The 27,312-nt window shown below is 55.9% G+C and overlaps 3 protein-coding genes across 4 annotated transcripts; 1 reads left to right on the top strand and 2 right to left on the bottom strand.

Annotated features, from left to right (window-relative positions):
* Nucleotides 1-240: 240 nt before the first annotated feature.
* On the bottom strand, nt 241-10,768 carry FGF8 (fibroblast growth factor 8). Of its 2 annotated transcripts, none has more exons than XM_069020439.1 (6): nt 10,504-10,768; nt 9,721-9,854; nt 9,600-9,636; nt 7,378-7,558; nt 3,046-3,152; nt 241-2,049 (listed from the first exon to the last, which is right to left on the bottom strand). In XM_069020439.1, exons 2-6 carry the CDS (start codon nt 9,750-9,752, stop codon nt 1,762-1,764), a joined length of 645 nt encoding a protein of 214 aa, XP_068876540.1. In that variant the 5' UTR covers nt 9,753-9,854; nt 10,504-10,768; the 3' UTR covers nt 241-1,761. The 2 variants fall into 2 exon arrangements, with proteins under 2 accessions (XP_068876540.1, XP_068876541.1); XM_069020440.1 differs by having other exon boundaries at nt 7,378-7,525.
* LOC138112773 (collagen alpha-1(I) chain) lies at nt 9,763-10,173 on the top strand. The gene has a single exon (XM_069020370.1). The coding sequence runs from the start codon at nt 9,763-9,765 to the stop codon at nt 10,171-10,173; it is 411 nt and encodes a 136-aa protein (XP_068876471.1).
* Nucleotides 10,769-22,235: 11,467 nt separating the features above from the next.
* NPM3 (nucleophosmin/nucleoplasmin 3) lies at nt 22,236-26,568 on the bottom strand. Its single transcript, XM_069020438.1, is given in 7 exon segments — nt 22,236-22,826; nt 22,943-23,066; nt 23,479-23,572; nt 23,802-23,921; nt 24,621-24,706; nt 26,350-26,461; nt 26,464-26,568. Coding segments are annotated over 6 exon segments (609 nt in total). The 3' UTR covers nt 22,236-22,826; nt 22,943-22,974.
* Between the last annotated feature and the right edge of the window lie 744 nt (nt 26,569-27,312).

The following is a 27,312-nucleotide window of genomic DNA, read 5'->3' as shown; positions in this document are numbered from 1 at the left end:
GTTGGCATCTGCACATTAAACCTGGAATTTGCTGCAAGGAAAACCATGATTTCCACGGGACTCATCTGGGTTCAAAATCTTGGGGCAGTCTCCCACTTTCAACAGCTGTTCCCTTGGGAAGGAAATTGCACCAACCAGCAGCCTCAGCCCCATCCTGCACCTCACTGCCATCCTTTTTCACCCCTCTCCAACATGTCTCTCCAGCCCCAACCCATCCCTGGAAAGCATCAGGCTCTGTCAGACTAATACAAACTTTTAATGCACATATTAAATAAATATTTCAATCATTTCATATTCAATTTGTACACAACCGAAACAAAACAAAAATCCTCAGGGAAACAGGAAAACCCCCAAACAATCAAAAAAGATTGAATGAAAAGTCACCCCTGGTTCTGGCTCCTATCCAGTGTCTTTGTTTGCCCTCCCCGTTAAGAATAATTGGTTTAACCCTTTGGAGAGAGTCACAGTCCCAGGGCAGCATGTGCAGAGCAGGGCTGGCTGAGGATGTTCACTCAAGAGATTTAATGTTTCTTTGGGGTTGGGTTTTTTTTTTTTCTTCTAAATAGAAAATTGGGCTTCTGTCAACACAGAAATTTTGAAAGAAACCCCCTCCTTTCCTAGGGGGACAAGGATGGCAGTATTTCTTATCAAAGAGGAAACCTGGAAGAGACGGTTGGCAATGGAAGCACCAACTGTTATGACATGATACTGAATATTACCACAAAACAGCCTGGAATGGCTCCACAATAATTTGTAAACTTTGTTTAATTTTATGGATGAAAACTTGCATCTGATAAAAAAATATAGACAGAAAAAAAATATCAATTTTTGGTGAGAAGTTCACATTTTCCACATGGGGAAAAAAATAATACCAGTTACCAGCCTGCTCCACGGCAGCTGTACCTTAGTACTTTAAAACAAACCAAATGCCAAAGATGCTCCCGTGGGTAAGAGGTACCAAGTCAGTTCAGGACTTTCTCTGGGGAATCCATCACCCCTGTCCTCTCCTGAGTAAAAAAGTAAGTTGAGACTTGTGAAGCCAGCAGTGTTCTCAGAAGGATGCAAGCGACTTCCAGCAACCCCTTGCTCAGCCAAAGAAGTAGGCACATCCAAGGAAAGAAAGCATCCAGTGGTCCTCACCCCAGGCGTCACAGTCAGCCCCCACAGGCAGTGCCCCCACATCACTCAGGCTGCAAAAACCACCTAGGAAATCTCCAACCACCTCCAAAATAAACCCCCTCCCCTTAGTTGTTTCCCAGCCTCTCCATCTTCTCCAGCAAGCATAGCATTAGTTCAGTTCATTTAAGTAGCACATCGCTTCCAGATTTGGATTTCCATGGTTTTTTTGCTTGTTTGTTTTAAACATGATTTTTTAACTCCTTTCCCCCTAGAGCTACCAAAAAAAAAAAAAAATTACAAAATAAAGCGCAACCCCGAACAGACTAGAACATTTCTAAGTGAAGGGCTCTTTTCCCTTCACCAGTCTTTGAATGTTTCATTACTTTTAAAGCTGGAGTACAAAAATAGAGCCTCTCTCATTTTTTTCCTCTTTTTTTTTTTTTTTTTTTTTTGTAAAAACCAAACACCCCCCCCAAAAGTATCAACAACTAGAGCAGGTAAGTTTTTTTTATCCTCCCCCTCCCATTTTTTTTTCTCTGTTTTGTTTAATACCCATAAGGGAAGGTCTCTACATATAGTCCACCAAGCTCAGAGGAACGTCCTCCAGGAGAGATGCAGGCAGATGGGGCAGGGGCAGGCACATCAAGGGCCCGCTCTGGAGCTGGAGTTTCTAGTCCTTTTACTTCTCCGGTTGAAGGGGTAGTTGAGGAACTCAAAGCGTCTGTGGGGCTCGGTGGTCTGGTGGCCCTTGGGAAGCCTCTTCATGAAATGCACCTCGCGCTGGTGCTGCCGGGTCTTGGAGCCCTTGCGCGGGCGGCCCTTGCGGGTGAAGGCCATGTACCAGCCCTCGTACTTGGCGTTCTGCAGCGCTGTGTAGTTGTTCTCCAGCACGATCTCCGTGAACACGCAGTCCTTGCCTTTGCCGTTGCTCTGAGAAGGGGACAGGAGCAGAGATTTATGCAACAGGCACTTGCTCAGAGGGCTGCTTCTCAATGCCCCACACTGGACTGACTGAGGTGGCAACAGGGTTGCAGTGCTTGCGGGCAACCAAAGGCTCACTTCTCCCACAGGTCAGAATTGCCCAAAATCTGCTTTCCCTCAACAAGCCACAGGGAGCAGGCATTGTGACACAGACACTGCTCATTGCTGCTTACGTACCAGTGCAGCTGGTCTCAGCCTTAACTTCCACCACATCCATAAGGGAACTTTTGCCTCCACTGTGCCTGGGCATAACCATAAGCAAACTCTCCGTCCCAGCTCACCCACACATCCTGTCCCCCTGGGGTCTTTAATATAGGAGGGGCATCGAGGAGCATTGAGTGGTAGGAGAAGTGACGTGAGGTCAGTGGTGCTGGTGCCCACTGATGCAGGTGGTGGGAGGAGCACGGGGTAGCCAGGAACTGAGCTCCCCCCCTTATGGGCAGCAGCAGGACTAGAGAGGGACCCACATTGGGCAGCCCCCAGGAAGCAGCTGCCATGGAAAATCCTTGCAGATAATCACTGTTCTGGAGGGATTTGGCGCATCCAGCCCCCCCGCCATGGGAAGGGGCATCGAGGCTCAGAAGCTGCATGACAAATCAGCGGGTGGTGGGGTCTGGCCTTGGGGCCAGCCCCATGGAGCATCTTAACATTCCTGGCATTTGTACCATGTAATCGTGGAGAATAGACCAGCAATCCGCCTATTTGTTCGGAGAGATAGAAGGAATGTGCCCCACACGGCACCCTCCCACCTCTCTTGCTCCCCCTCAGGCTGCAGGATGGCTTGTCCCCCTGCCCTCAAAAAGGCAGTGCTGGCTGAGCCCCAGGACCCCCATCTCACCTCCCCACCACACAGGTAGCTCTGTATCAGGTCAGAGCTCCTCTCCTGGCAGTCCCTGCTCCGTGTCCCCAGCAGTTCCCTGCCTTGCCCATACCCTTGCACCCTACCTTGCCAATCAGCTTCCCCTTCTTGTTCATGCAGATGTAGAAACCCGTGGCTGCCCCCTTGATACGCACGCGGCTCCCAAAGGTGTCTGTCTCCACGATGAGCTTGGCTGGGGAGAGCAACGGAGGGGAGAGAGGGAGGGAGGTCAGAGGGGCTGTGGGATAGAGCCAGCCCAGGTATGGAGACCCCAGCAATGAACCCTGGTGCTGAGCACTGCAGGCACATGAGCTCAGGCAACTGGGCCAGAGAGAGCCCTAAAATCAGCACATGAGGTTAAGATACAGCCTTGTCCCTCCCTTAATCTGCCCCTATGTCCCTGAATGACCTTGGACATGATCCTTTGCCACCATGAGCTGTGCTGGGTGGGGAGTAGCTCTGTTTTACACCACTCCACGGGGCTCAGTGGTTCAGGTGCCACAGAGGTGTCCCAGATGGAGTCAGGGCAGCGAGCAGGGCTTGTGCTGGAGGTCTGGGTGTGCCTGTGGGCAAGAACCAGGCAGGCACCTTCTGGAAGTGCACAGCGTGCTGCCAGCTGTCCCCAGCCCAGGGGACACTGCTCCATGTCCCTCTGCCAGGCCAGGGCTACAGGAGGAGCAGTGACTTTGCAGCTGGCAGGGGAGGCGTGAAGGGTAACAGCCACCCTTTTAATGCCTTTCACCTTTGCACAAGTCGAGAGGGCGTATTGATTTGGTCTCAGTTTTTTAATGGAGGCATCGATCGACTTCCGAAGGAGCTATGCAAATCACTGGGTCGATGGGCCGCCTATAAATAGAACTGTCACCTTCCCTCCCTGCCTTCACCCTGGGAACCCAAGCCCCAAAGCCCATCCATCCCCAGGGAAGGGGGAGGATGGGGACAGGACATCCTTCTTCCCAGTCCTGCAGCTGCTGTCCCCAGAGCAAGCCTCGATGGGGATGGTGGCTACCTGTTTGCACCTCAAAAGGTCTGTGCTATGCCAAGCACCAAAGAATTCCCCACGGTGCTGAAAAGCCAGCTGTGACTGCCCCATCAGCTCTTGTCCAGCATCAGCCCATAGTACCACAAGTGCTATCAGAAAAGGCAATTAGAGTACAGGCCACAATGATTCCAAACTGACACTCTTAACATGGGTTTAAGTCTGTTGATGCCCTATTTATCCTCTCTGATCTCTGCACAAGGGCTGCTCAGTTCCCCAGGACTGTGGTTCACTGCAGCTTGCACATCTCTAGCCCAGCATGCTCAGCCTCCAGCAAGCCCCAGTGAGGGCAGTGCCGTGGCTCTGGAGCGGGAGGCTCGGCAGGAAGATGCTTTGAATGGCAGAAGGAGGCTGTGGGTACACACACACAAGCTAAAACGAGCCTAAATCACACTCTGGGTGAGGGGCAAATGGCCCCTCTGTCTCTGCAATGCCTCAATCCTGTTCCCTGTTATGATGGATGCTGCTCAGGTCAATGGCACCAGGGGTGGGGACAGCAAGCAGGCAGTGCTGGCAGCCACTGAGTTGACCAATGGAAAGATCATCCCCAAATTTGCTGGGGCTGACTGATTTGGTGCTGTCAGGCAGGCCAAGCTTGATGTGCATGCAGGCACCCCCTCCCATCAGCATCACCCTGCAGCATCTCTTGTCCCCAAGCTACTGTGCACTCACATCCCCCTACTCCTAGGCAGGCACAGATTGAACTCAGAGACAGGAAATTTGGGAAGAGCCAACTCCAGGCTATGCTGATCAATGCCCAGAGCCTGACAAGCACCTAGCATCCCCAAAATCACCCACGGGAGCGATGGCACTCTGCAAACAAAGCACTGAGACAGTGACCCCCTATTTATCTATATTGGGGAAAGGGGGAATTGATCTTGGAGGCAGTAAAAGGTTTGAGGAGAATTGATTTTTCTCTCTGAGCGATAGAAAGAGCTGGGAGGGAGGGAGGGATGAAGAGGGAGAGAGGGAGGGAGTGGGAGGCCTTGGCCTCAGTGAGCACAAAACCCTGCTTTAAAGATGCACATTGCTTCTCTTTTGGACTTTTCCCTTTTTTTTTCCTTTTTCCCCAAAGGGCAGCTGTGATTTACAGCCACCAGACGGGTTTGCTGCCCTGCACGAGCCCAGCCCATGTGTCGCTCTGGCCCCCTCATCCACAGAGGATAAAGACAACCTGGCCCCAGTGACTTGCACCCCTAGACCCTTGTAGGCAACTCGTGAACCCTGCAAACTCCAGCCTCAGCCAGCAGAAAACCCTGGGCATAGATAAAAACCAGCAAGGGGGCAGAGAGCTGTGCTGGTTTCCCCTGCCACTTGTGGGGTTGAGTTCAAGCTGCAGCTGGCAGTGGTTTTCTTGGTGGCAGGCACAGCCTGGGAGGGACAAGCTGGGCTGCAGCTTCCCTTAGAATTAAGGCCGCCCACCTTCCCTTAGAATTAAAAAAAGTCAATCAAATATTGACAATTAAGATAAATAACTGAAAACGCCAGACTTGATGTTAAGTCGGCTGTAAAAATGTCAGCGTGGGGAAAGGGGTCATCTGCAAAAATAAATCAACCCCTTTTACACGCCCACCCCCAAAAATGAGACAAAAAAAAAGGCAGAAGGAACGGCTTGGGGAGGGGGGGATCCTTGCTGCAAAAGTGGATTTCTAGATAACATTTGGGGGGAGTCCTTTTTTTTTTTCCTCCCTCTTTTGGGGAGGGGGTGAGGCTTAACATTTTCAACTCCATTCTTTCATTTAAGTGACAGATTTATCCCAGTAAAATTATGTTTCATGCTCAAACTTTGAAGGGAAAGTGGCTACGTAAATGCTGAAAAAATGCAGCGAGACACACTTGATCCCCCAACTGGACTGCGAAGAGGAGAAAGTATTCAGGAAATGTTAAAAAAGGTGAAAGTAAGAAGCGTTTTAATAGTTCTTCCAGACATGGGGGCCTCCCTAGAGATTCATACAGAACAATCCTGAACCTCTATTTTAACATTTACAGACTTGCAACTCTTTTAAAACTTTACATCTGAAAAACTGCTTGTTCTCTTTCTGGTTTAGATCAGTCTTCATTTTCCTCCTTAGCTCTTCAAATGCTTAACCTTTCTTTATTACATTTTAATAGAGTTTTTCAAGCCACCACCAGTCCCCTCCTTCTGGCCTTATTTAAACCTGGTTGTTATTTAAATATGCACTAACTGTTTTTTAAAATCCAGGCGTTAGAGGTCTAAAACAAGATGGGATTTTCTTTTTTTGCTTGGGAAATTAGCTACTGCCCTTTCAAGCTAGATCTGCTCCAGGATGGGAATAATTCATTTGCAAGATTAATTCTGGATGTATGGAATATCACATGGAACCTGCACTGTGCTTGCAGTGATAACGTCCAGGGTGAAATTTTCAGCCAAAGCAAAATGAAGAAAAAGCCCACAAAGCCCAGAAAGGTAAAGAAAAAAAAATTGTTCCTACTAATCTACCCAAGCAAGGTAGGGAAATTGCAGCTAATACCAAAGAACAAGAGTTGCAATCCCTGTGCACAACACACAGGAACGCAGGTGCTTCCCTGCCCCGGGTGCAGGATCAGGCCTCCCACAGCCAGCCCCGTGGCGCTGCCGGGGCTCGCTGGCCCCACTGACCCCTGTGCCACGTTTGACCATCCCAACGTGGCAGTAGCTCACACCACCAAAGTATTTGGGCTTCAAGAGTCCCCAGCGGAGAGACCGGTCCCCCTGCCCCAGAGAGGGTGGGGGTTTTGGGGAGAGGGTGCCAGGATGATGCAGAGGGGCTGTGGCAGAGCACAGGCTCTCACGCTTGCAGAGTCCCTGCTTTGTCTCTAGAGACACCGCAGCATCTTCACCTGCAGCTGACTGCCTCGCTGACCCCCTGCTCGGGATTTGTTAGGAGAAGGAAGGGATGTGACTATATCAGGAAAATGCCACTTTAGACAATCCTAGTTCAGGGAAGGCTTCCAAAGAAGTCATTCCCCCTTTCTCCTCCCTGCCTCTTCTTTTTCAAATTTACTTTCCGTTTCTGTTTCAGAAGGAAGTCTCAGGGATTCCCATCCCTCTAAAGAGCTGGGATGAAATGACTGATGATGTTCAGGATGCCACAGCCCCGAGCCCTCTGAGTCAGGTGCAAACCAAGAATTAAAAGGAAAGAAGCAGAGCCTATCCTTCAAGAACTGGTCCCCTCCCTTGGCACAGGGAACCTGCCCTCACCTTGAATCACACAGCTGCTGATTACTGACCCCTATGTTCTCCTTTTACAAGCCCCCACAAGCTGAACGATTTTAACGATTTCTGGCTAACAAACAGGACGGAAATCATCAATCGCCACGATGGGCTGCGAACACCTCCCCAGCTCCCCCCGTGCCTGCCCACATCGTGTGTCCTTACCGTGCACATCTCCATCCTCTGCCATCGCATTGATTTTCTTGTTGTCCAAGATCTGCACATGTTTCCCGCTGGTCCGGCTGTACAGCTGGTAGGTACGGACAAGCCGCCGGCTGAGCTGATCTGTCACCAGGCTCTGCTCCCTCACATGCTGTGTAAAATTAGGTGGGGACTGAACAGTTACCTTTAGGAAATTAAAAAATATACAACACACCATTATAATCTCTACTCCTCAGCGGGGCAAATGGGCTGAGCCGAGATCACTGGCCTCCAGCTGGGCTTTACGGGGAGGCCAGGAGCCAGGACCGCGGCGGTGCCTCCTGTGCCACCAAAATCTTTCCAGGAGAAGAAGCTCTGGGACACAGTGATCAGAGCCCTGTACAGAGCTCCAGACATGCCCGAAGCAGAGGGGCAGGTGGCTCGGGAGTACAACAGTGCTTAGTGAGCCCAGAGACCCCTCCAGGACTCAGTGGGTCCTAACTGGCACTGGGGTACCTTGAGATGGGCGTCAAGGCTGGGAGGTGGAGGGGGTCGAGGCGAGACATGCAGGATGGCACTATGTTGCCCTCTCAAGGGGCTGATGCTTTCATCCCACACCTCTCTCACCTCTGCAGGAACATACTACTACTCCAGCTGCCCCAGGCACATACCCCAGCAGTTTCAACAGCTGCCTGTCCTCTGGGTCTCAGGCTCTTTATTTGCTCCCAAATATCCCACTCAATAAGCTCTTCCAACACAAAGTCCACAGAGATGGTAGAGCTGTGAGGTATAAGAATTACAAGAAAACCATACCCCAGCCCAGGTATTTAGTGGTATAACAACCTGAGGATACCAACATGCTACCCATGCAAACACAGCCCTCATCCCCAGTCAGCTGTTTGGTGCCAGCACGGGGTCGTCCCCAGCCCACCAACCCGTTAGTCCCAGAGCTGCAGCTGAGCCCATCCTCTCCAGACCCGACACTGCTGCTCCTGGGCTTTAAATGACTTTCATGAGCAGCCAAACCTGCTCCCCCCTCAGCCCCGGCTCGCGAGCTGGCACAGAAGTCTTTTTCCCCCCTCGTCTCAAATCCCTCTTTTAAGTCTGGAAAGTTTCGCTGCTCCCTGACATTTATAAAGATGTATTCTGAGCAAATGTTAGGAGATCGCTCCTTTCAACATCAGAAGGCTGGGACTACCCCCCACCACCCCCACGTCAAATGGGAAGATTTCCTCCTGTCTTAAACAACAACAGAAAACCACAATAAAAGCAAAAGCCGCTGCTCTCCCAAAGCCAGCTTTATAGAGATATCTCCCCTTGACAATGTCATCTCTCTCCCTCTGCTTCTGCCTGTGCATGTGTGTTTCCTATAGACGGGTTTTGGATAATACAGCAGGATTCTCTCCCCAGCTCTGATGAGGGTACCATGTGGAGGAGAGGTCATTAGCCATGCTGCTATTTGGTCTCCATCTCATACTCCAAAATATTACAGCTATGTTTTTATACAACTGCACACTCCCAGTGCTCCATTCCCTTCACTATTCAGCTGGAAATTCCATTTTTTCCCCCCCAAGCTTCCAGGAAAATAACAATAATAAAAAAAAGTAGCTTAAAGGGCATTTTAAACAAAGCTTCTGCACCTGTGATCTCAGGGGGAAGGGGGGGCTTCACCCCGGTTTGGAGGCACACCGTTCCCAGCGACGCGTGCCTGCTGGTATGCGGGTGTTGCACAAGCTCTGCCCGGGACGTTTAATCTATTCGTGTCACTTCTGCCTCTGCCGATACAAACCAGCTATGCTAAAGTCTGACACTTTTAAGCTGAATCAAAACCTGCGCTTTTTACTAAGGCTTTTGCAGGGTTTCTTTTCCTGTTTTTAATTCTGCTTTACTTTTTTGGATGAAGCAATATAGGAGGGAAAAAAAACGGAGGAGAAGGATGGGGGTATCCACAGTGTAATTAGAGGTCGGGGGACTGGAATTAAAGCGGCTTTAAGGTAACCCTGCGTATTTCCTTGAAATCCCGGTACCCCCTGCCTCGCAGCCGGAGTCCCCCGCACCGCATTTTGCGTCCCGGGAAAAGTGGGTTCCCCCTCGGCTCCGGCTTTTTACGATCAGGCAACTTTTGTCTCCTGGGTTTTAAACGGCTCCTCTTCCCTGTCTCCCTCCCTGCCGAGCCGCTCGGCGGCGGCGGGGCACCCCCCATCCCCGCGGGGCGAACAAAGCCGGGCAGCCCAGCGGGCTCTTACCTGGGCTTGCAGGCAGAGGACGAACAAGTGCATTAACCTGGGAGGGGGAAAAGCGGGAGAGAGGTGTGAGCCGGGGGCGCTGCGGGCGCGGGGCGGGAGAGCTGGGGCTGCCGGTACTCACACGTAGCTAAAGAGCGAAGAGCAGGGGTCCATCGCGGCGCCGATGCGGGGCCCGGGGCCCGGCGGCGGCGGGGAGCGCCCGGGGGGCGCGGCGCTGCCTCAGCTCCTCGGTTCCTCTCGCCCTGCCGGCACGTCCTCGCCCCAAAGAAAGGAGGGCACAAGCGGCTACAGAGAGGAAAGGCCCCGGGGACCCGACCGCCCGCCCAGCCCCCGGGGCCCTCGGCCGGCGGCCCCTGCCGCGGGGAGCCCCCCGCCCCGCTCCGCGGCCCCGCTGCCTCCCCGGGAGGCGAAGCCGACCCGCAGCCCCGACGGCGGGGGCGGGCGCGGCCCGGGGGCGGCAGCCGCAGCGGGAGAAGCCCGGCCGGACGCCCGCTACCCTCCCGGCCCCGGCGGTACCTGCCGAAGCGGAGCGAGCGGCGGGCCAGGTGTCGCCGGGGTTCGGGGCTGCCACTAAGGGCCGGGCTCCGCGGCCAGTCGCCGGCGGGACTCCCTTCCCACCCCGTGCCTCAGTTTCCCCATCGGTAAAACGGGGTTTAAGGGCTCGGAGGGTGGGTCGTGGATGCGGTTCCCCCCGCTGGGGGTTCGCCGCTCCGCGGGCGCGTTGTGGATTGGGAGCGGGCGGGCGAGCCCTCCCGGGACGTGCCAGACATTAAAAGGATTACCGGAGGAGGGGGATGGAGGGGGCCGGAGTTTCGAGAAGGAGTGAGGCTGAGCAAATACCTCCGCCGGGGTGGGGAGCGGGACACCCCCGCTTTCTCCGCGAGCATCCCCGCCGGGCGCTTACCTTGTGGAGCGGGCGGGCGCCCTCAGGGCCGGCGCTGCGGGGCCATGGGGCCGGGCGGCGGCGGCGGGACGGGGCTCAGCCCCGCAGCCCGGGCAGGGCCGCCGAGGGCTGCATTGTTCCGGCGAGCCCCGGCCCTCCCGGCCCCGCCACCTGTTGCGCACCGGGGCGGGGGCTGCGGCGGGGCTGCAGCGGGCGGCCCCCGGGGCCGGTACCTGGCCGGGGCCGGCGCCGCCTGCTCGGCGCTGAGTGACAGCTGCTAATTTGCCGGCCGTGCCCCGCTGCCGGTCCCCGCGCTCCCCGCGCCCTCCTTTATCTTATCAGAGCCCATAATTACAATTGCTATTTTGCTTCCTCGAATCAGCAATCAGCGCTATCTGCCGCCGCTGGAGAGGCAGCTCCTGTCAGCCGCCCCTGAGTGACAGCGCGGCGGCTGCCCCGCCGCACCAGCACACACACCCACAGAGACACACGCGTGCACGGCCCGCCCGCACACACACACGGCCCCGCACACGCACATACATGCACGCTACCTTCACACACACAGGCTCCACGCAGTCCCTTTCACGCACACACAGCTGGCACATGCGTGCAGCCTTTCCCATGAGGTCCCCTCCCTCTCACTTGCACCCCTGGCACACTGTGCACCCCCCAGCACAGTTATTCACCCTTCGCTTTGCTTACCCCTACCCGCAAAATACACCCTTCTGCCTCACACACAGACACAGCTGCAGCCACGGGACAGTTCTCTCTCTCGTGTGCACGCTGACACCCAGCTTGTGCACCTTCCCCCTTGCTCAGGCACCCAGCAACCCTAGACACAAGAGCACCAACACCTCTCCCCACCATACAATGAGTCACCCCAAAACTCTGCCTACTGTCACCTCTGGGGATGGATGTCCCAGGGTTCTCACCTGATCTTGCCCAGCATCCTCACTGCTGAGGGGTGCTGCAGGCAGGTGCGGGAGCCTGGGCACTGCCCCACCACTGGGCTGACCCCACAGGGCCCAAGGAGAAAACAGTCCCTGTATCAGTATTAACAAACCCAGTACAGCACAGAATGAGCAACTGCCTTGTGCTGGCCAAAATTACCAAAAAATTCAGGTCCTTGTTCATTTTCTTTCCCTTTTTTTGGTGCAAAAGATTTTAAGGATGTTTCTGAGGGGGCTTCCTATGTGTAGAAAGAAGTCTTGGGCCAAGCCTGCATTTAACTGGAAGCATTTAGGAGGACCACAGGAACAGGCAGGACAGGCACTGAAGGTGCTCGGCAGAAGCAGGAGCTGGTTTCCAAGGGCAGGACACATTCACACACTCAGCTCATCACTACAGCACATGGTCAGGAGAAAAATCCTCCAGGATGAGCTGTGTGAACAGCTGATGTACCACAGCACGGGTGAGGTGGATCCTCATATTCCCCTCTCTGCACTGCCTAAGGAAAACCAGGCAAAACCAAAGCATCAGACACTCCTGATGTTCTAAATTCAGACAATCTCCACTTTTTTATATATAAAAAATTCAAGGCATTTAGTCTATTTCCCAGATGCTGCTCTCCTTCACCAGCGGCCGTCTCCACTTTACCCCTGGTGGGCACAGGATCAGGTACACATTATCCTGCACACTACAGTCTACTCAATAGCACCGTGTCCAAAACAGCCTGGGCTGCCTTAAATTGGGAGATTTATGGTGTCCTGTACGGGGTCAGAGGCAGCCACAAGCTGACAGTCCTGTGTGCCCCCTGCCCTCGGCAAACAGGCTCAAGTGCCAGTCATGGCTGTAAAATCAAGCCAGTGTGGGATCACCCAGGAGTGGCCACACTTCCCCTGACAGCGGATGACAGACGATGCTCCTGTCAGCCATCCCCGGGCCTACAGCCAAAGCCTCCACAGGCCCCATCCTACCCCACCTTCGGGAAGGGAAGAGAAATGAGCAGGTTGGTGACAGCCAGGGACTGGCAGCATCATGGCTGCTGGGTTCATTCCACCTCTGCTGCTGCCTTGGATCATGCCCGCAGTCTGCTCCTCGCAGGGAAGCCAGGTGCCTGCACAGAGGTATTTGCCTTCTTCCCTTGGTGCTTCCCAGCCCACCTGTGTTTGTATCAAGCATGACACCCCCCACCCCCTTTTGTTTTTAAGTAAAAAACCTTTTTGGATAGGCTCTCTCCCGTGCCAGGCAGCACAAGGGAAATCCGCGTGCCTGTCAGCTCCTTCACAGGCCATCTGAGATAAGCCCCCTAGTCCACGGGGTGAGGGTCCCCTCCATCCCCAGGCAGTGAGACTAAATGGCTTGTCTGGCTCTCCTGGGGAGAAGAGAAACTCCAGCCCTGTGCTCCTGAGACCAGCTGGGCCTCAGGCCAAACTGCTGTGGAGATGGTGGAAGAAAGGCCCTTGTGGCAGAAAGACTTGGGGACCTGCTGTGCCCCCAGCGCTTGAAGCAGCCACTGGGCTGTGATCCCTGGAAGAGGCTCACCAGCATGGTCCCACCCTGCTACCCCACTGCTCCTCTGCCCTGGTCTGCAGAACTGGGACCATGTTTAGACTGGTCAGGTACAGAAGTGTTTTTGTTCAGAGAAGACCTCGTGTGTTTTATGTTCATCAGGGATGTTAAATGCTGCAGATGAAACATTAGCAGCAGGCATGTGAGCTGCAGCCCTCCCATCCCCGTTCCCACAAAGCTGAGGGTACCAAGGTGCAGCCACAGGGCTACGACACCAAGAAGCAGGAGCTGAGAGAGGAATCAGGACATGGAGGTGTCTGTCCCAGCCTGGCTGGGGTCCAGGCTTGCTCTCAAACTTTGCCCATGTCCTTCACCCTACGCAGAGCCTCCTGGCAGCTGGGAACTGTGGAGGCAGCTCCTGGAGCAGCCTAGACTGCAGTAAGATAGGAAGCAGACCAGGAGAGGATTTGAGAAGGAAGGGACAGCAGGAGAGTGACTGTGAGACTCTGGGAGGGGTCTGTGCCGCTGTACAGCAGAGACTGGAGAGAGCAGAGTGGGTGCTGAGGAAAGCTCTTCCCATTCCCCTTGTGATGCTCAGCATGGCACCCCCACACCCAGAGCCACCCCAGCACCATGCCTTCTCTCTCCCAGGATGTCCCTTAGCACATCTGCAGGACACAGACAGGTTCCAGCTCCAACTTCCTGCCTGCTTCTTCATCACCCCCATCTAACCCCAGTCCACGTCAGAAATGGCCCACATACACCCCCTTCCTTGTGCAGGGTGACGAACAGCAGTGCCAGCTCCTGCTCCCCACAAGAGATCAAAGCCAGCAAGGAGCATCAGCCTGAAACCTCTCCACTAGCATCCCTTATTTCAGAAAGGCAGAAACAAGAAAAACAACACCAACCACAGCTTTAGGGGCAAGCAGGCCAAACTGGGCTGAATGGAAACAAGGGCTCCTAGCAAACTGGGAGTTCATATCATAAGAGGAGCCTAGGAGAATTTGGGGTGAGGGGAAGCCAGCAAAACACCCACAGGAGTTTTGCCATGAATACCTCTTTCAGGGGGAACTACCAGTGGATAGTTTCAGGGGAAACTATCAGGTGGAGGAGCAACCAGGACACTGCTGTCACTCACAGAGAGAGGCCAACAGGCACAGTTCCCTGCTCCTGCCAGGCAGGGACATAGACAGGACCACAGCGCTAATCCCGACTGATGGAGGAGAGCAGTACCTGCAGCAGCACACAGCAGCACTGAGCGAGCCAGAGGGCGAGGAAAGCTCCTCTCTGCAGGTGCAGAGAACTCAGACAGCCTGGGGACTGTGAAAGGGAACAGACAATGTAGGAAGGGGAGTTGAGGGTTAGCCAAAGGCTGGGACACATGAAGGTGAGGACACTGAAGCACAGGAAGCACTGCCCAATACCTGAGCATCTCTCTGTGCTCCAACACCTTATGAAGAAGAGCCAAAATGCACAAAACCCAGGATCCTGTAATGTTTTGCAGCCATGCCTGGAGGATGCTTGGCCATAAACCAACTTTTTCCACCCCAAAATAAAGACACGGGGGCTTCCCAGCGAAGCCAGAGGGATACTAGCCCACTCCACCCTCACTCTTCCCAGCCCGGCGGTCCAGTGCCCCCAGCCCTGCCTGCTGATCCTTCACTGTGGCTTTAATGGGGCGTTTCAGAGGCAACAGCAGTCCTCCATGGCTGAACAGCACGGAGCAGCCTGGGGCGATCCCACTGCTCACCATTAACCTGCCCCCACCCCCCAAAGGGAAGGAACTTGGTGAAACCCCACTGGGATGTGTTACATGGGAATGACCTTGTCTTCACTACCCACAGCACCAAGGCAGCCCCAGGGCAAACGAGGAGCCCTGGGAAGGGGAGACACAGCCCACTCACAATTAATTCTTCTCTCTATTCAATTACTAGCAGCAAGACTGAGGCATGTTTTGTGGGCGGTGGGAACACCAGGCCAGGAGACTGCCCCTGTGTTCTGGTCACAGCCCCCTGGAGCTGTGCCCACCCCTGTGCAGGACCAAACTGGGTGACGTGGCCCTGTCTGGTCACTTTTCAGCAGCCTGCTCTCAAAGCTTCGTTTCAGGGAATTGGGCTGACTCCCTTCACCACCTCCTGTCCCTCCTGCCCAGCAGCGCTCTAGAAACACAACCTTTGCTTCCATAATTTCAGTCTGTGCTCCTGGAATTTTGGGCCTCAATATTGGCTTCACCGTCCTTCAGTGGCCGCGTGCTGGCTCCCAGGCAGCAACACTCCTGCAGATCAGAGGAGACAAAGCTGGGCTTTGCTTTCCATCCAGGCTAGGCAATAGGGAGGAGAGTCACCACTCACAACAGCAGGGCTGCCAGCATAGCAGGGGCAGCCTGGGCAGCTCAGCATGTGGCAGCTTCACTCCTGGTCTCCAGGCAGAGCAGGGTGTCATCCCGTCACCCAGGATGGTCCACAGATGCATACATGGATTTTCTAATAGTGTTAAGCATCCCCTGCATTTGGCTCTGTTGAGGCCAGTGCTGTTCTCATCTCTGGTATCCCCACCCAGCACTTGGGGTGAGCCAGGCACATGGGTAACGACCTGGCAGAGCTGAGCGAGGCCAAAGCCTTGTGGAGGGCACTGAAGGGGAGACACCTGCTCAGGCCTCATCCATCAGCAAGGAGAGAGAACTGGGATGACTCTGCAGCTACCCAGCTCAGGAAGAGGCCCACACAGAGTATCACAGCTGGGCTTGAGCTAGGCAAGCCAGAAACAAAAACCAAAGGCTCCCAGTTCACATGGGATCAGCTTAGGGAGAAGGTGACATCTCCAACCCTGCATGATTAAACCCGAGGTTGAGCATTTCTTTGCAATTCTGTTCTGCATCGAACAGGGGTCAGCAAACAAGCAGCCTGACCAGGAATGGCCATGACACACTTGAATGGGGAAGGGGTGGCACACATGGACATGTGGATGAGGATGTGTGTGCTCATGGCACTTGGGCAGCTCCACTCCATTCCTGACCCTCTTGTACAGACCAAACAGCACCTCTAGGACTTGGTCCCAAGACATCCCTGGCTGGCACAACTTCCCCAGCGTCATAGCCCCAGCCCAAGCAGCAGCACCCTCCTGAGGGTCTCCAGCCACACATCATCAGGCAGGGCTGGGAAGAGGGGGGTCAAAGCCAGGCTGGGTAGGAAGGGGCTCCACTGGCCACCCAGGAAGATGGGAGCCATCACTCAATGCCAGGTGTCACTGTCCTGTCTGTGGGATGGGGTCTTTGGCTCCTTCAGTATCATGAGTAGCTGAGACAGAGACACAAAATGCTGTTCCTTTCTTGCCTCACTTCCCAGACAGCCCCATCAGGCAATTTGGTTTGGTTTGGGTCCTCTTAGGAAGAGGACTTCTGCACCCAGCCCGCAGTGGGGTTAAGCCTAAAACCAACAGCATGGCCCGGGGGGGGGTGCTGTACGTCGGCTGTAACTCTACCTTAGTTTGTTTGCTTACAGCATCCACCCAAAATGCCCGTGTGTGTCTCTGGGCCTCTGTGTCAGTGGCAGCTGAACTGCTGACCCCAGGAGTTTGCAAAACACCAGGGTTATGGCCCCTTTGACATCCCAGCCCAGCAGAGCCACAGCTCTTCCTGACCCTGGCCCCGAGGAGCCAGGCCCTGGGGCACCCCACATGGCCCTGTGAGAGCTGGGGCTATGGGGGGAGACAGTGGGGCCAATGGGAGTGAACCCCAAAGGAGGGTTGGACACACTTCCCATGGCACTTGCTGTTGTCCAGGCTTGGCTGCAGGCCCCCCCCCCTTTCTGTGGCCCACCGCACCATGGACCTGCCCCAACCCCCCTGCTAGTCCTCATCCAAGCCCAGCCCTTCATCTTCTGTCAGCCCTACAGCCCCCACCCCACACTGGTATGGGACTGGCACAGGAACTGCACCCCTTTCCAGCTTCCACACCCAGGCCATGCCTGGTCTCTGTGCGCCCTACAGACCTCTGTGTTTTGGGAAGGTGAGGAACATATGGTCACAGGTAAAACAACAGCCAGAGCCCAAAGACAGTCTGTAACTGGCTTCTCCCCAGTACCAGCTGTGGTAGGGGACTTCATGCCACCCAGCAGCATGGCCACGGCATGCACAACCCAAGCTGCCATCATGGTGCAGACACCATCTCGAAGGTGTGCAGGATGGGTCAGGGATGCAGGGAGCCAGCCAGGCACAAGAGCCCAGGGAGTTCAGATGGAGTCTGAGAGCTCTCCAAACATTCTACTGCCATTTTTTTCCCAGAAGTCAAAATCCTACCTCCCAATGGCCAAGCCCCGCTGCTAGACCATGCTGCTTTTCCCTGTGAGCTGAGCATCAGGAGGTGTAGCAGGACAGACCTGCCACAGACAAGGTCCCCGTCCCCTCTGCTCTCCTCATCCTCTACTCTGCCCATCAGCAACAGCCCTTCCTATTCAGCCCCATAAACCTCATGCCCTGCACCTCAGGGGTCTCTGCCTGCCTAAGAGCCTGTCAGGGGAGTAGGCACTGGAGGCATGGAGTGGTGTGGGCTGTCCCACAGGCCCTATGCAGAGACGTCACCAGCAAGGATACCACAGAAGATAAATCCTGCCCATCCAGCCTAGGCCTCTGCCACTGACGGGCCTGAGAGAATAACTCAGAGATCCTAAATCCCCTTGGGACACAGCTCAGATGCTCCGTGCAGGCCCTGTTCCCCTGGATGCCACCAGGCTGGCAGGGACGTGTGGCCAGTACTGACAGTCCTGCCAGTGTCAGAGACAGCCGAGGCCAGAGTGATTAGATTTGCACCTCGGAGGGGTCGAAGGGCAGGACACCTGCGACCTCCGGGTATCTCGGCTGCGGGTGCTGAGCACAGAGCTGCCAACACTGCCCTGACGTGAGGCGGCTGCGCAGGGGGCTCAGCAGGGGAGTGTGGGACAGCTGCAGGGAGCCTCAGCCCAGGCTGTCCTGCATGGAGCTCTCTGCCACAGCCCAAACATATTCACTTTTAACACCTGCTTTACGTGTCTGGGAGTGTCTGTGAATTTAAACCCACACACCCCTGCTCCAAGATTATCCTGTGCTTCTCCAGCTGTGCCCTCACTGCAGAACAAAAAGCCACAGCTGCCACAGCAGCACCTTCATGGACACAGCCCCCTCTTGTATTCTGGGTGGCACTGTGGGGCTGGGGACATGAGTCCACGCCACAGGCAGCGACATTATCACAGCCTGCCACCGCCCGGGGCATGAGCAAACTCCTGTGCCAGGATGTGCATCCAGGCATCCACTGTGGAGCTGGAGGAGCCTCTTCTCCTCCCACAGAACACTCAGTGAGTTAACAGCCACGCATCCATGCTCCCAAAAATCTTGAGGCACCCTGGGAGGACCCAGCACGTGTCTGAGCACCAGCGAGCAGGGGATGACACCAGACCTGAGCTTCAGTTCTCCAGCAGTGGTGGCCATTCCCACACAGTGCATCAGCACCATCTCCCTTTGCAAGGCATATTGATGGGAAGAGAATGGGAATTAGCGGCAGCCTGGCCCTTCCAGACCCTGCTGCTGCCTGTCTTGGTTGCAATCTGCCCGCAGCTCAGCTGTGCCAGGGCACGCCCTGCCCTGGTGGCTCCCTGAGGCAACAGCAGAGGTACCCGTGCCCACTGCCCGTCAGGATGGAACAGGGATAGCACAGTCAGCTAACACTTCAGAGAACAGGACACTCATCACCCCCACCATCAGGGTAGTCTCAGCTAAATGTGGCTCCGCTGGCCATTTTTCTGGCTCCTGCTGCCACCGAGGTACCACACGGCTCTCTGTCCACCTTGCAGAGCCACTGAACCCCAGGATAATGGGATGCTGCATATCCTGGGGTGTCTCCTTCGCTTCCTTCGAAGCCCAGGCAGCTGAGACTCAAAGAAAAAGAGCTTCACCCTAGATCAGCGTGGGAACCAGCAACAGAGAGCTCATGGAGCAGGGGACCAGCCCCACCTACAGCACAGTCACAGCTGCGCTTCTCAGCCGCCCTGGGGCCGTGGTCTAAGTCACAAAGAGTTGAAACCCAGCCAGAACTCTGATGGGGCAGGACTGGCTGGGGCATCATAAGGAAAACCACTTCCTGGCCACACTCAGCAGAGCAGCTCCCCATCCTACTTTTCTGTCCCTGAAAAAGCAACTCAAACCTGACCTCTGAAAACAGAGCATCCTGTGGGAGCTGCTGGCCTGGCCCAGCCACCCAGCTGGAGGAGGCAGCCAAGCCCCAGCCCAGTGAGGCTGCACCTGAGCCAGGCCCTGCAGCGAGCAGCCCGAGCCTCTCAGCAGGAGCAGCAGGCTGGTGTGGGAGGGCTGCGGCGTGTGTGGCACCATGGGTGCACAGCCACGGTGCTCATGCATGGTGACCTCCACATTAAGCCCCACTACAGCCACGTTTCTCTGCTGCATGGCTCAGCCAGGGGCAGGGCTCCCCGCTGCTGCAAGAGCAGGAAGGGATCCATCACCAGCTGTAGCAGCATGCAGAGCCCTGAAGCAGCAGAGAGGAGGGATGCTCAGAGCAAATCAGGTCCCAGAGCAATCCCAGAGCCTTCATCTGGGGCATCATTTGGCTCCCCAGGTACTGGCACTTCCACCCCCCGTTGGGAGAGGGAAGGGCTCCACTCTCTTACACGTGTCTCCAGCATGGGGAGCTCACACATGTACACAGAAACACAACTCGATTACCCCCTTCACCCTATGGAAGACAAGGCAGCCCTCATACCAGGAGCCCCACGCTTCAACTCCCTGTGCACAGAGAGCCTCCTGCCCCCCACCATCACTGAGCATCCCCCAGCCATACCCGAGCCCACCTGCTCTTAGACAGCCCTGTTTGTTTGCCCAAGGTATTTGCAGCCAGGGGCACCTGCTTTGATACCATCAGCTCCACGAAGGAAGCTGCTCACCTAGCGTGACCCCTGTAATCCCATCCTTCCCCATTAAGTGCTGTGTGTGAGCGCATCCCCCCTCCCAGCCTCCTGACATTTCAGCATTCATCTCCCTCTCCCCAGGCTGAGCACATCAAGGCTGTGACATTGCTGGGGATTCGGAGGCAAACCTCCCCAAGTCACTTAGAAAGGGGCTTGGCAGTACCAACACCCCCCAGCCCCTGCACTGCTCCCTCTGGGTTTGGGGCATCCACTTCCCCTGGCATTGCCCTACAGCAGCACTGGGGACCAGCCAGCATTCATGACAAAGCCTTGAGATGAGCTGGTCCTCCACTGGGGTGTGCAAGCTTTGCCTCCTCAAGCCTCCTGCCACCATCTTCATGTCCCCCATGGTGCCACCTTTGTCCCCTGCCAGGACAGTCCTGCCTGCCTCTGTTCCAGCTACCTAGACACCATGAAGGACACCAGCAGCCTGAAATAATATCCTTTTACCGTTGAAGAGGCCAAATACTCCTTCTCATCAGCCAGCACAGCCTCTTCTACCCTGTGTGAGGCAACAGTACCACCCTTCCCGAACTGAGCTGTGCCCACTCCCTCCACTCATCACTCCTCACCAGGCTTGGTACCAGCTGCCTCCCCCAATCCTCCCTTCCAAGAGTGCCTTGTTAAAAATGGTCTGCTGGCTCTTGTTTCCCTGGAGTCAAGCTGCAATTCCACAGAGCACAAGCACAGTCAAGGTCTGGCAGACAGATCATCCCAGACCCCTTCCAGGTGCACATAGCCAGGGAAATCTGCGAGGTGATGGCATGCCAGCCCTGGCAGGGGCTGGGCACCTTCCTAGCGCTGTCCCAGCCATGGCTCCATCCACAGCCCACATCCCTTCCCGTACCATCAGCACAGGCCACTGGTGCGCTGTGCTCACCAACACCTCTCAAACATCCCCAGCCACCAGGGAAGCTGCTACGGCATCCTTCCACCCAGCTCAGCGGCAGGAATGTCCCGCTTCTTACGAACTTCCCAGGGCAACGGGATTTCCCGAGAGATCTGACCGCGCCTGTGGGCACAGGCACCGAGCGCCAGCCCCGGGCACACGGGACGGCGGGGGAACCGCACCTCCCCGGGGACAGACCCCTGCCAGCCGCACCCCCCTCTCGCAGGGATAGGAGGAGCAGCAGAGCGGGGTGCCCCCTTTGCATCCCGGGGTCTGCCCGCGGAGGGCGGCCATGCGCCGGGCGAGCCCCGCGGGCCGGGCGGTCGGGGCGGGAGCGGGAGCGGGAGCGGCCGGGCCCGGCGGTTCCCGGTGCCCCGGGAGCGGGGCCGCAGAGCCCGCCTGCCCCCTGGCGGTGCCGCACCGGGCCCCGCCGCCTCCCCAGCCCCCGACATCCTCCCCCCGCGCTGCCGCGGGGGCCATGCGCGAAACAGGGGGTTCAGCTCCCCCGAGCCGGCTTTCTCCGCTGGTGCCCCCCAGGCAGCTGAGGTCGCGTGCCCCGGGGTCGGGATGCATGCGGACTTGGAGTCGTGGAATGTTTTGGGTTGGAAGAGACTTTTAAAAGCTATCTAGTCTAACCCCTCTGCCATAGACAGGGGCATCTTCAACTAGATCAGAGCCCTGTTCAACCTGATCTTGAATGTTTTCGGGGATGGGGCATCTACCACCTCTCTGGGCAACCTGTGCCAGTGTTTCACCACCCTCATTGAAAAAAGCCTTTCTTCCTTATATTCTATTTAAATCAACCCTTTTAGTTTAAAATTATTAGTCCTTGTCCTACCACAACAGGCCCTGCTGAAAAGTCTGTCCCCATCTTTCTGATAAGCTCCCTTAAAGTACTGAAATGCCACAGAAAGATCTCCCCAGAGCCAACTCCTCTTCAGTCCTTTCCCCTTTGCTGCAAGGGGCTTTGAAGCCTCATTCTGAGAGCTAAGTAAGGGCTGTTTGGGGTCAGAAGGAAACAGTGGGTAGGTGGAAAGGAGCTGCACAGGTCCCAGAGAGAAGTATGATCTAGAAAGGAGCCTGAGCTGAGGATCCACCCTGGATTTCCTACATGGGTCCAGGCAACTGAGAAACTCATTATCCGAGGGCATCAAATGAGCCAGCATGACAGAACAGCCCATGGTGCTTCTCAGGGACAACATCCAGTGTCTCAGACAAGGAGGACTGGGACAGGCATCAGCACATGGGCCAAGAATACAAGACCGGTTGCAGAGAAACTGCCAGTGAAATATTTAAGGGCAGAACCAGCCACCACGGGTAAGAAATGCCACCTGGCTGAAGTGCAGAAAGGATCAAGCCCTCTCTGGGTAGCCAGGCATGGGGGGGACACAACCCCTCAGCAAAGGTCACAGCTCAAACTTTCCCCACTGAAGCGTGCACGGGAAGAACCTGCCAGCCAGCAGTGACCTTTCTTCAGACCTGATGCCTGAGAGACCTTTATTGAGTGTGTAAGAACAGTTCTTTACAATGCAGATTGACCCAGAACCTCCCCCCAAATGAGACAGGCTGTGAGCTCCCACCCCACCATAACTGCAGTCGAGAACAGAGCCTGGGCCCCAGTTTCACACTTCCACGTGTATAAAAAACACCAAACTGTGAGCAAGCAAAAGCAAACACATTGGAATCAGTGAAAGTGCCTGGCTTTACACCCATCTGCTGGGGAAGGGGCCAGGACTGGTATTTCCCAGCCAGGGAAAGGGGGGGCAGAGAGCAGAGGTCCAGGGCAGCAAAAAGGCACAGGGCAAGGATCACCTCCTCCACCCCCAACTCCCAGAAAAGGGATGGGGGAGAGGGGATATACCAGCAGCATCCATCCAGTTTTGGGATAACCCTCCCAAGGATGTGTGAAAGGAGACACCCCAGTGCTGGGAGCAGCCCCTGCTCCCCAAAAAGTTACAACAGCATAAAAAGAAAAACAAAGCAGCAAATGTTGAGGTCCTGGCAAGAGGTGTCCAAGGTAAAAACCATCCAGGGAGAGAAGTCCCAGTGAATACCTAGGAGAAAGAATCAGATTGAGACCAGCAGACTCCAGCAGCACGTTCCACCCACACTTGCCACACCGGTACCACAGCCACCCAGATCCTTCCTCCAAGGCTGCCCAGCCCCTCACCTTGCCTGGAGACAAGTTACTGCTTCCTCCTCCTACTTCTTGGCTGGCATAATAGGAGGAAGCTCCTCCTCATCCTCCTCAGACAAGTCATCATCCTCCTCAAAGGAAGCATCTTCCCTGTGCACTGGGACACAAGTAACTGTTACTCAGCAATTTATGTGTGTGCAAATACAACTGGCCCCCAAGACACCCCAAGAGCAGAACAGCCCAAGGAGCACTGAAGCAGCTTTCACAGCAGCTAACAGTGGGAAATAAGCAGCATTCCAGTTGGAGGGAGGTCCCAGAGGGGAATGGTGACAGCCAGACATGGAAAAAGGGGACAGTTTGAGACATCCAGACCCCTTTTCCCATGCAAGGCTTTAGGACAGGGAAGGAATCCCTGCACTGAGATGGCCCCCGGGGACAAAGGAGGGACAGAGCATGCATGCCAAGTAGCACCCAGGGCATCTCCCAGCAGCTCCTTGGCAGTTGTTGACACTGGAGCCCCTTCCTAGCCCTCACTCCTCCCAAGCTTTTTCCCACCCTTCAGTCCTTACTGATCCTGTGCCAGCCAGCGAGGTGCACTGGGCCAGAGCCCGCTGCCAGGCGAAAGGTCACTGGAGGCTGCAGCTTGAAGTTGTCCAGACTCAGCTGCAAAGAGCAGAGATGGAGCTGAGTTAGGGGCAGAAGCAAAAAGCAGAATATCCTGTAGTTCCCAGCACCTGGCCCAGTTAAACATGTCCATCTGAGGGCACCTTCAGCCAGGCCAAGGGTATTCAGGGCATTTGCCTGTGAGCTGCAGATCCGAGATCAGGATACATCCAGAGCTGTCCTGTTCCCTGCAGCCATCCACCCCTGAATCTTTAAATCAGCCTCTTACCAAGGGCTGGCATGACAGCTTCAGATTTGCCACAGGCACAGCAATCTCTTTGTTCTCATGGTTTCGCCCAACGACTTCCACCACATTGCACTCGTCCTTGGCACCATCTGTGAGGCAGACCTGGGTGGGAGTGGAGACTGTGAGCAACTGCTCTCCTAAGGGACACGTCAGGGACAGCTGGAGCTCTCCACAGGACAAGTAACCCACAACAATGCTACCAGCCCAGATGTCATGCAAGGTGTGAGGATGCTGCTCCACAAAACAGGGAGAGCACTGAAGCACCCCATAGCAATTGTCCCCTGACTGCCTCAGAGGGGGCTCTGTGCCTGTCCCAGCTGCGACAGCTGTTTTTGCAGTTACCTCAAGGGAGGCACCTGGGCTGCATTTTCTGCTGATCTGATCCACACTGGCAGGTTCTGTGCTCCCAGGATAGAAAACAATCCAAGTGAGAGCCAGGAATGAAGCCCTGCACCTATGTGGGCTTGGGGAGCAACAAGCCAGAGACCCAGCTGGTGTGAATCTGGTGTGAGGCTCCAACAAGGTCAAATTCAAGGCAAAAATATTTTTCTTCACCACCTGCCTGGAGCATTCCCCTATTCAGCAGTCCTCTGCACCACAGACTTTGCACAAGCACCTCTGTATGATGGATAAATGTGACCACTCTATGACCTGCCCTGAGAGCAGCCAGTCCTGGGGCCTCAGTCAAGGGAGTTCCCTGATCCAGCCCAGCCAAGAAAGGAAGATGAGCCTGGAAAGGGGGCTTAAGGATATAGGTGACTACAGGAGAGAACAAGCACAGTTAATTAACATTTCTCTTACCACAGACAGCGCCAAAATGTGGTCAGAGTCATCTTCTTCATCCACCTGAAATGTGTAGGATTTGGTACTGGCAGTCAGCTCACAGCCTAGAAGGAGCAGATCAAAAACCTGTAGCAGGCAATGCACAACACCATGCACCACGGGCAAAGTGCTCTGAGGGGGAGCCCTGGTCAAGCATGCACATGGCATCCCTAAACCTCTTTATTTTCTCATGTGAGGAGCAGCAACAGGCCAGGGTTTCTGGGCTCCAGGGTCCCAGAAAACTACGCATCTGCCTCTGCGCCATGCAGGGACAAAACCTGGTGTCTCCAAAGCGGGCTGCCACAAAGCAATGCCCACAGGCACCCAAGGTTCCCAAGCACTGGCAGGGCAAGGCTCTTCCCCTCCAGAGAGCAGAACAGTCAGGGCACACCACTGTGGGAAACAGGCGGGAGCAGACAAAACAGGGACTCTGCTCATGCCACCACCAGTACAACTTTTTCTTGGATGGGAGTCTGGAAGCAGAAACAGACACAGAGTGCAAGACCTGAATGATGAAACACAACCCAAGGGGAGGATGCTAGGCCAAGCTACAGGGAGCTGGAGTCCCTCAAGAGAAGTTTTGAGGCATATTTTATTACATACCTCTTCAGACAGTTACAAAAACAAGGGAGATGCATAACTATGTCCTTAGCTCTTAGGATCAGGATTCAGCCAACCAGAGGGACGAAACTGCCCTGGGTGCGTTTAGTTATTGCAGGATGACTCACCAATGTGAGGCTGATCGGAAAAACACAGAGCTAAGCCCTGCATACCAGTGCCGGCATTTGCAAGGGAGAGGACATCGGCCTTCACGAACGCAGCCCAAGGCAGGACCTCTTTCTGCCCATGCTCATGTATTCAACTCAGCGAGGGGAGGACCAAACCCCACGTGCATGAAAGGCCTGGGGAGCTGCAGCTCCGATCTTCCCCCAGCGCAGCGTGCGCTGAGCCGCGGGGCCCGGCCCGGGCTGGGCGCTGCCCGCACAGCCCCGGTGAGCAGCGCAGGGCCGCGTGCGCCGGGGCTTCCACGGCCCGGCCGAAACCCCTCCCAGAGAGGAGGGACGCGGCTCGGCCGCCCCGCGACAGGCGCCCACGAAACGCTGACGTGCGAGCGCGGGGGATGAACCGGAGGAGCGGGAGAGGCCGGCGAGAGCTGGGGCTGCCAACCCACCGCCCCGGTATTCCCAGCCCTCTAAAGCCGCCAGAACACCAAGACCCCACGCGGCTGCCCCCAAACCGCCCCGGGCCCCGCAGCATGTGCCCGTTCCCTCCCAAGCCCGGTCGCACACGTGTCTCTCCGCACCGTCCTCCCCCCCGGCACGTTAAAGCCCTCCACGTGTCTCTTCAGACCCACGTGTCTCTCTTGCCTCCTTCCCCCCACGATGTGTCTGCTGCCACCAGCTCTCTCTCTGACCGACCCCCCGGCCCTATTGCCCTCACACGTGTTCCCCCCCCACCCACACTGTCTTTCCAGCCTCCACGCCGTCCCCATTACTCACCAAAGTCTCTTTCTGCCCCATCTCTCTCCTGCCCCCTATTTATTGCCCCAACGTGTCTCTCCTGTCCCCCCAGTTCTCTCTTCTACGTCTCTCTCTCGTCCCCCCACTCCCCGCCCCGTGAGTCACCTCCCCAATTCATCTATGCCCCCCCACGTGTCTCTCCCTCCCCCTTGCCCCTGTCCCCGCTCCCCTGGCCCGGGGCCGCTCACCGAAGAGGACGCTGCCGGGGCAGGCGGGCCCGTGCGGCTCCATGAGGCAGCGGCGCTGGGAGCGGGTCTGGGAGCGGGGCGGGCCGTGCCGAGCCGTGCCGAGCCGTGCCGAGCCGCCCCGCCCCGCGCCCGCCCCCGGGGACCGAACCAAAGGGTCCTGCGGCAGCGCCCCGCAGCCTTTAACTCGGGCATTTCCTGCCCATCCCGGGCCGTCAGCATTTACTGACCCCACCGCCGGCTGTGGAAACGCCACACCGGAAAAACGGCCCTTACTACGGGCTGCTGCTCCCCTATCGCCCTTCTCCTGGGCACCATCCCGGCCCACGGCAGCAGCCGTCCCAGCACTGGGGAGGAGATACAGGGCACCTACAGAGCCAGGAGGCTGAGGGCATAAAGAGGGGGGGGCAGGAGGGTGACAAGGACAGAGGGAGGGCCACAACGGGAGGGACCTGTTCATCTCTATCCCTTTAAGCATGGGCAAGAGCAGCGTGACCTGACACTGGGGACTGCGGCACAGGAGCATTTGAGCACAGCAGGCGATACCCTACTTCAAAATCTACGGCAGGGAGGAGAGAGCCTGGACCGGCCTTTCAAAGCAGAAAGGGAAGCAGTCTCCTTGGTGCTGCAGAGGAGCAGACAAATTAAAACAAATCCCGCTAACAACGAGCTCACGCTGGATTCTGGGGACGAACCTGGCTCTGCTCCCACCGCAGAGACCGCTGCCAGCCAGCCACTTGCTTTGCTCAAGCTGGGATGGGTTCAAGAAAAACCTGACTGAAGAGGTTTGAAAAGCTGAACCAGTCCCAGAAAGCGGCCAGTGCTCGTGCAGCAATGGTTACACAAGCACACCCATGTGCTTCTCAGAAGCTGCTCCACGCAGCCACCTGACCCTACCTGACCTGTCTGCAGCCACCACCCTGGAGCAATGGAGGCAGGAGCATCCATTGCTGCATTATGCTCCCT

This window comes from Aphelocoma coerulescens, chromosome 6 (assembly GCF_041296385.1).
Source record: "Aphelocoma coerulescens isolate FSJ_1873_10779 chromosome 6, UR_Acoe_1.0, whole genome shotgun sequence".
NCBI lineage: Eukaryota > Metazoa > Chordata > Aves > Passeriformes > Corvidae > Aphelocoma > Aphelocoma coerulescens.
This window is presented reverse-complemented; position numbering and strand designations above follow the sequence as displayed.

Coding starts and splice junctions, on each gene's coding strand:
- FGF8 (XM_069020439.1), bottom strand. CDS start 9,752: ATGGACCCCTGCTCTTCGCTCTTTAGCTACGT. Junction 9,637..9,720: donor TCTTCGCTCTTTAGCTACGT/GTGAGTACCGGC, acceptor TCCCCCTCCCAG/GTTAATGCACTTGTTCGTCC. Junction 7,559..9,599: donor TCCTCTGCCTGCAAGCCCAG/GTAAGAGCCCGC, acceptor AATTTCCTAAAG/GTAACTGTTCAGTCCCCACC.
- LOC138112773 (XM_069020370.1), top strand. CDS start 9,763: ATGCGGGGCCCGGGGCCCGGCGGCGGCGGGGAGCGCCCGGGGGGCGCG.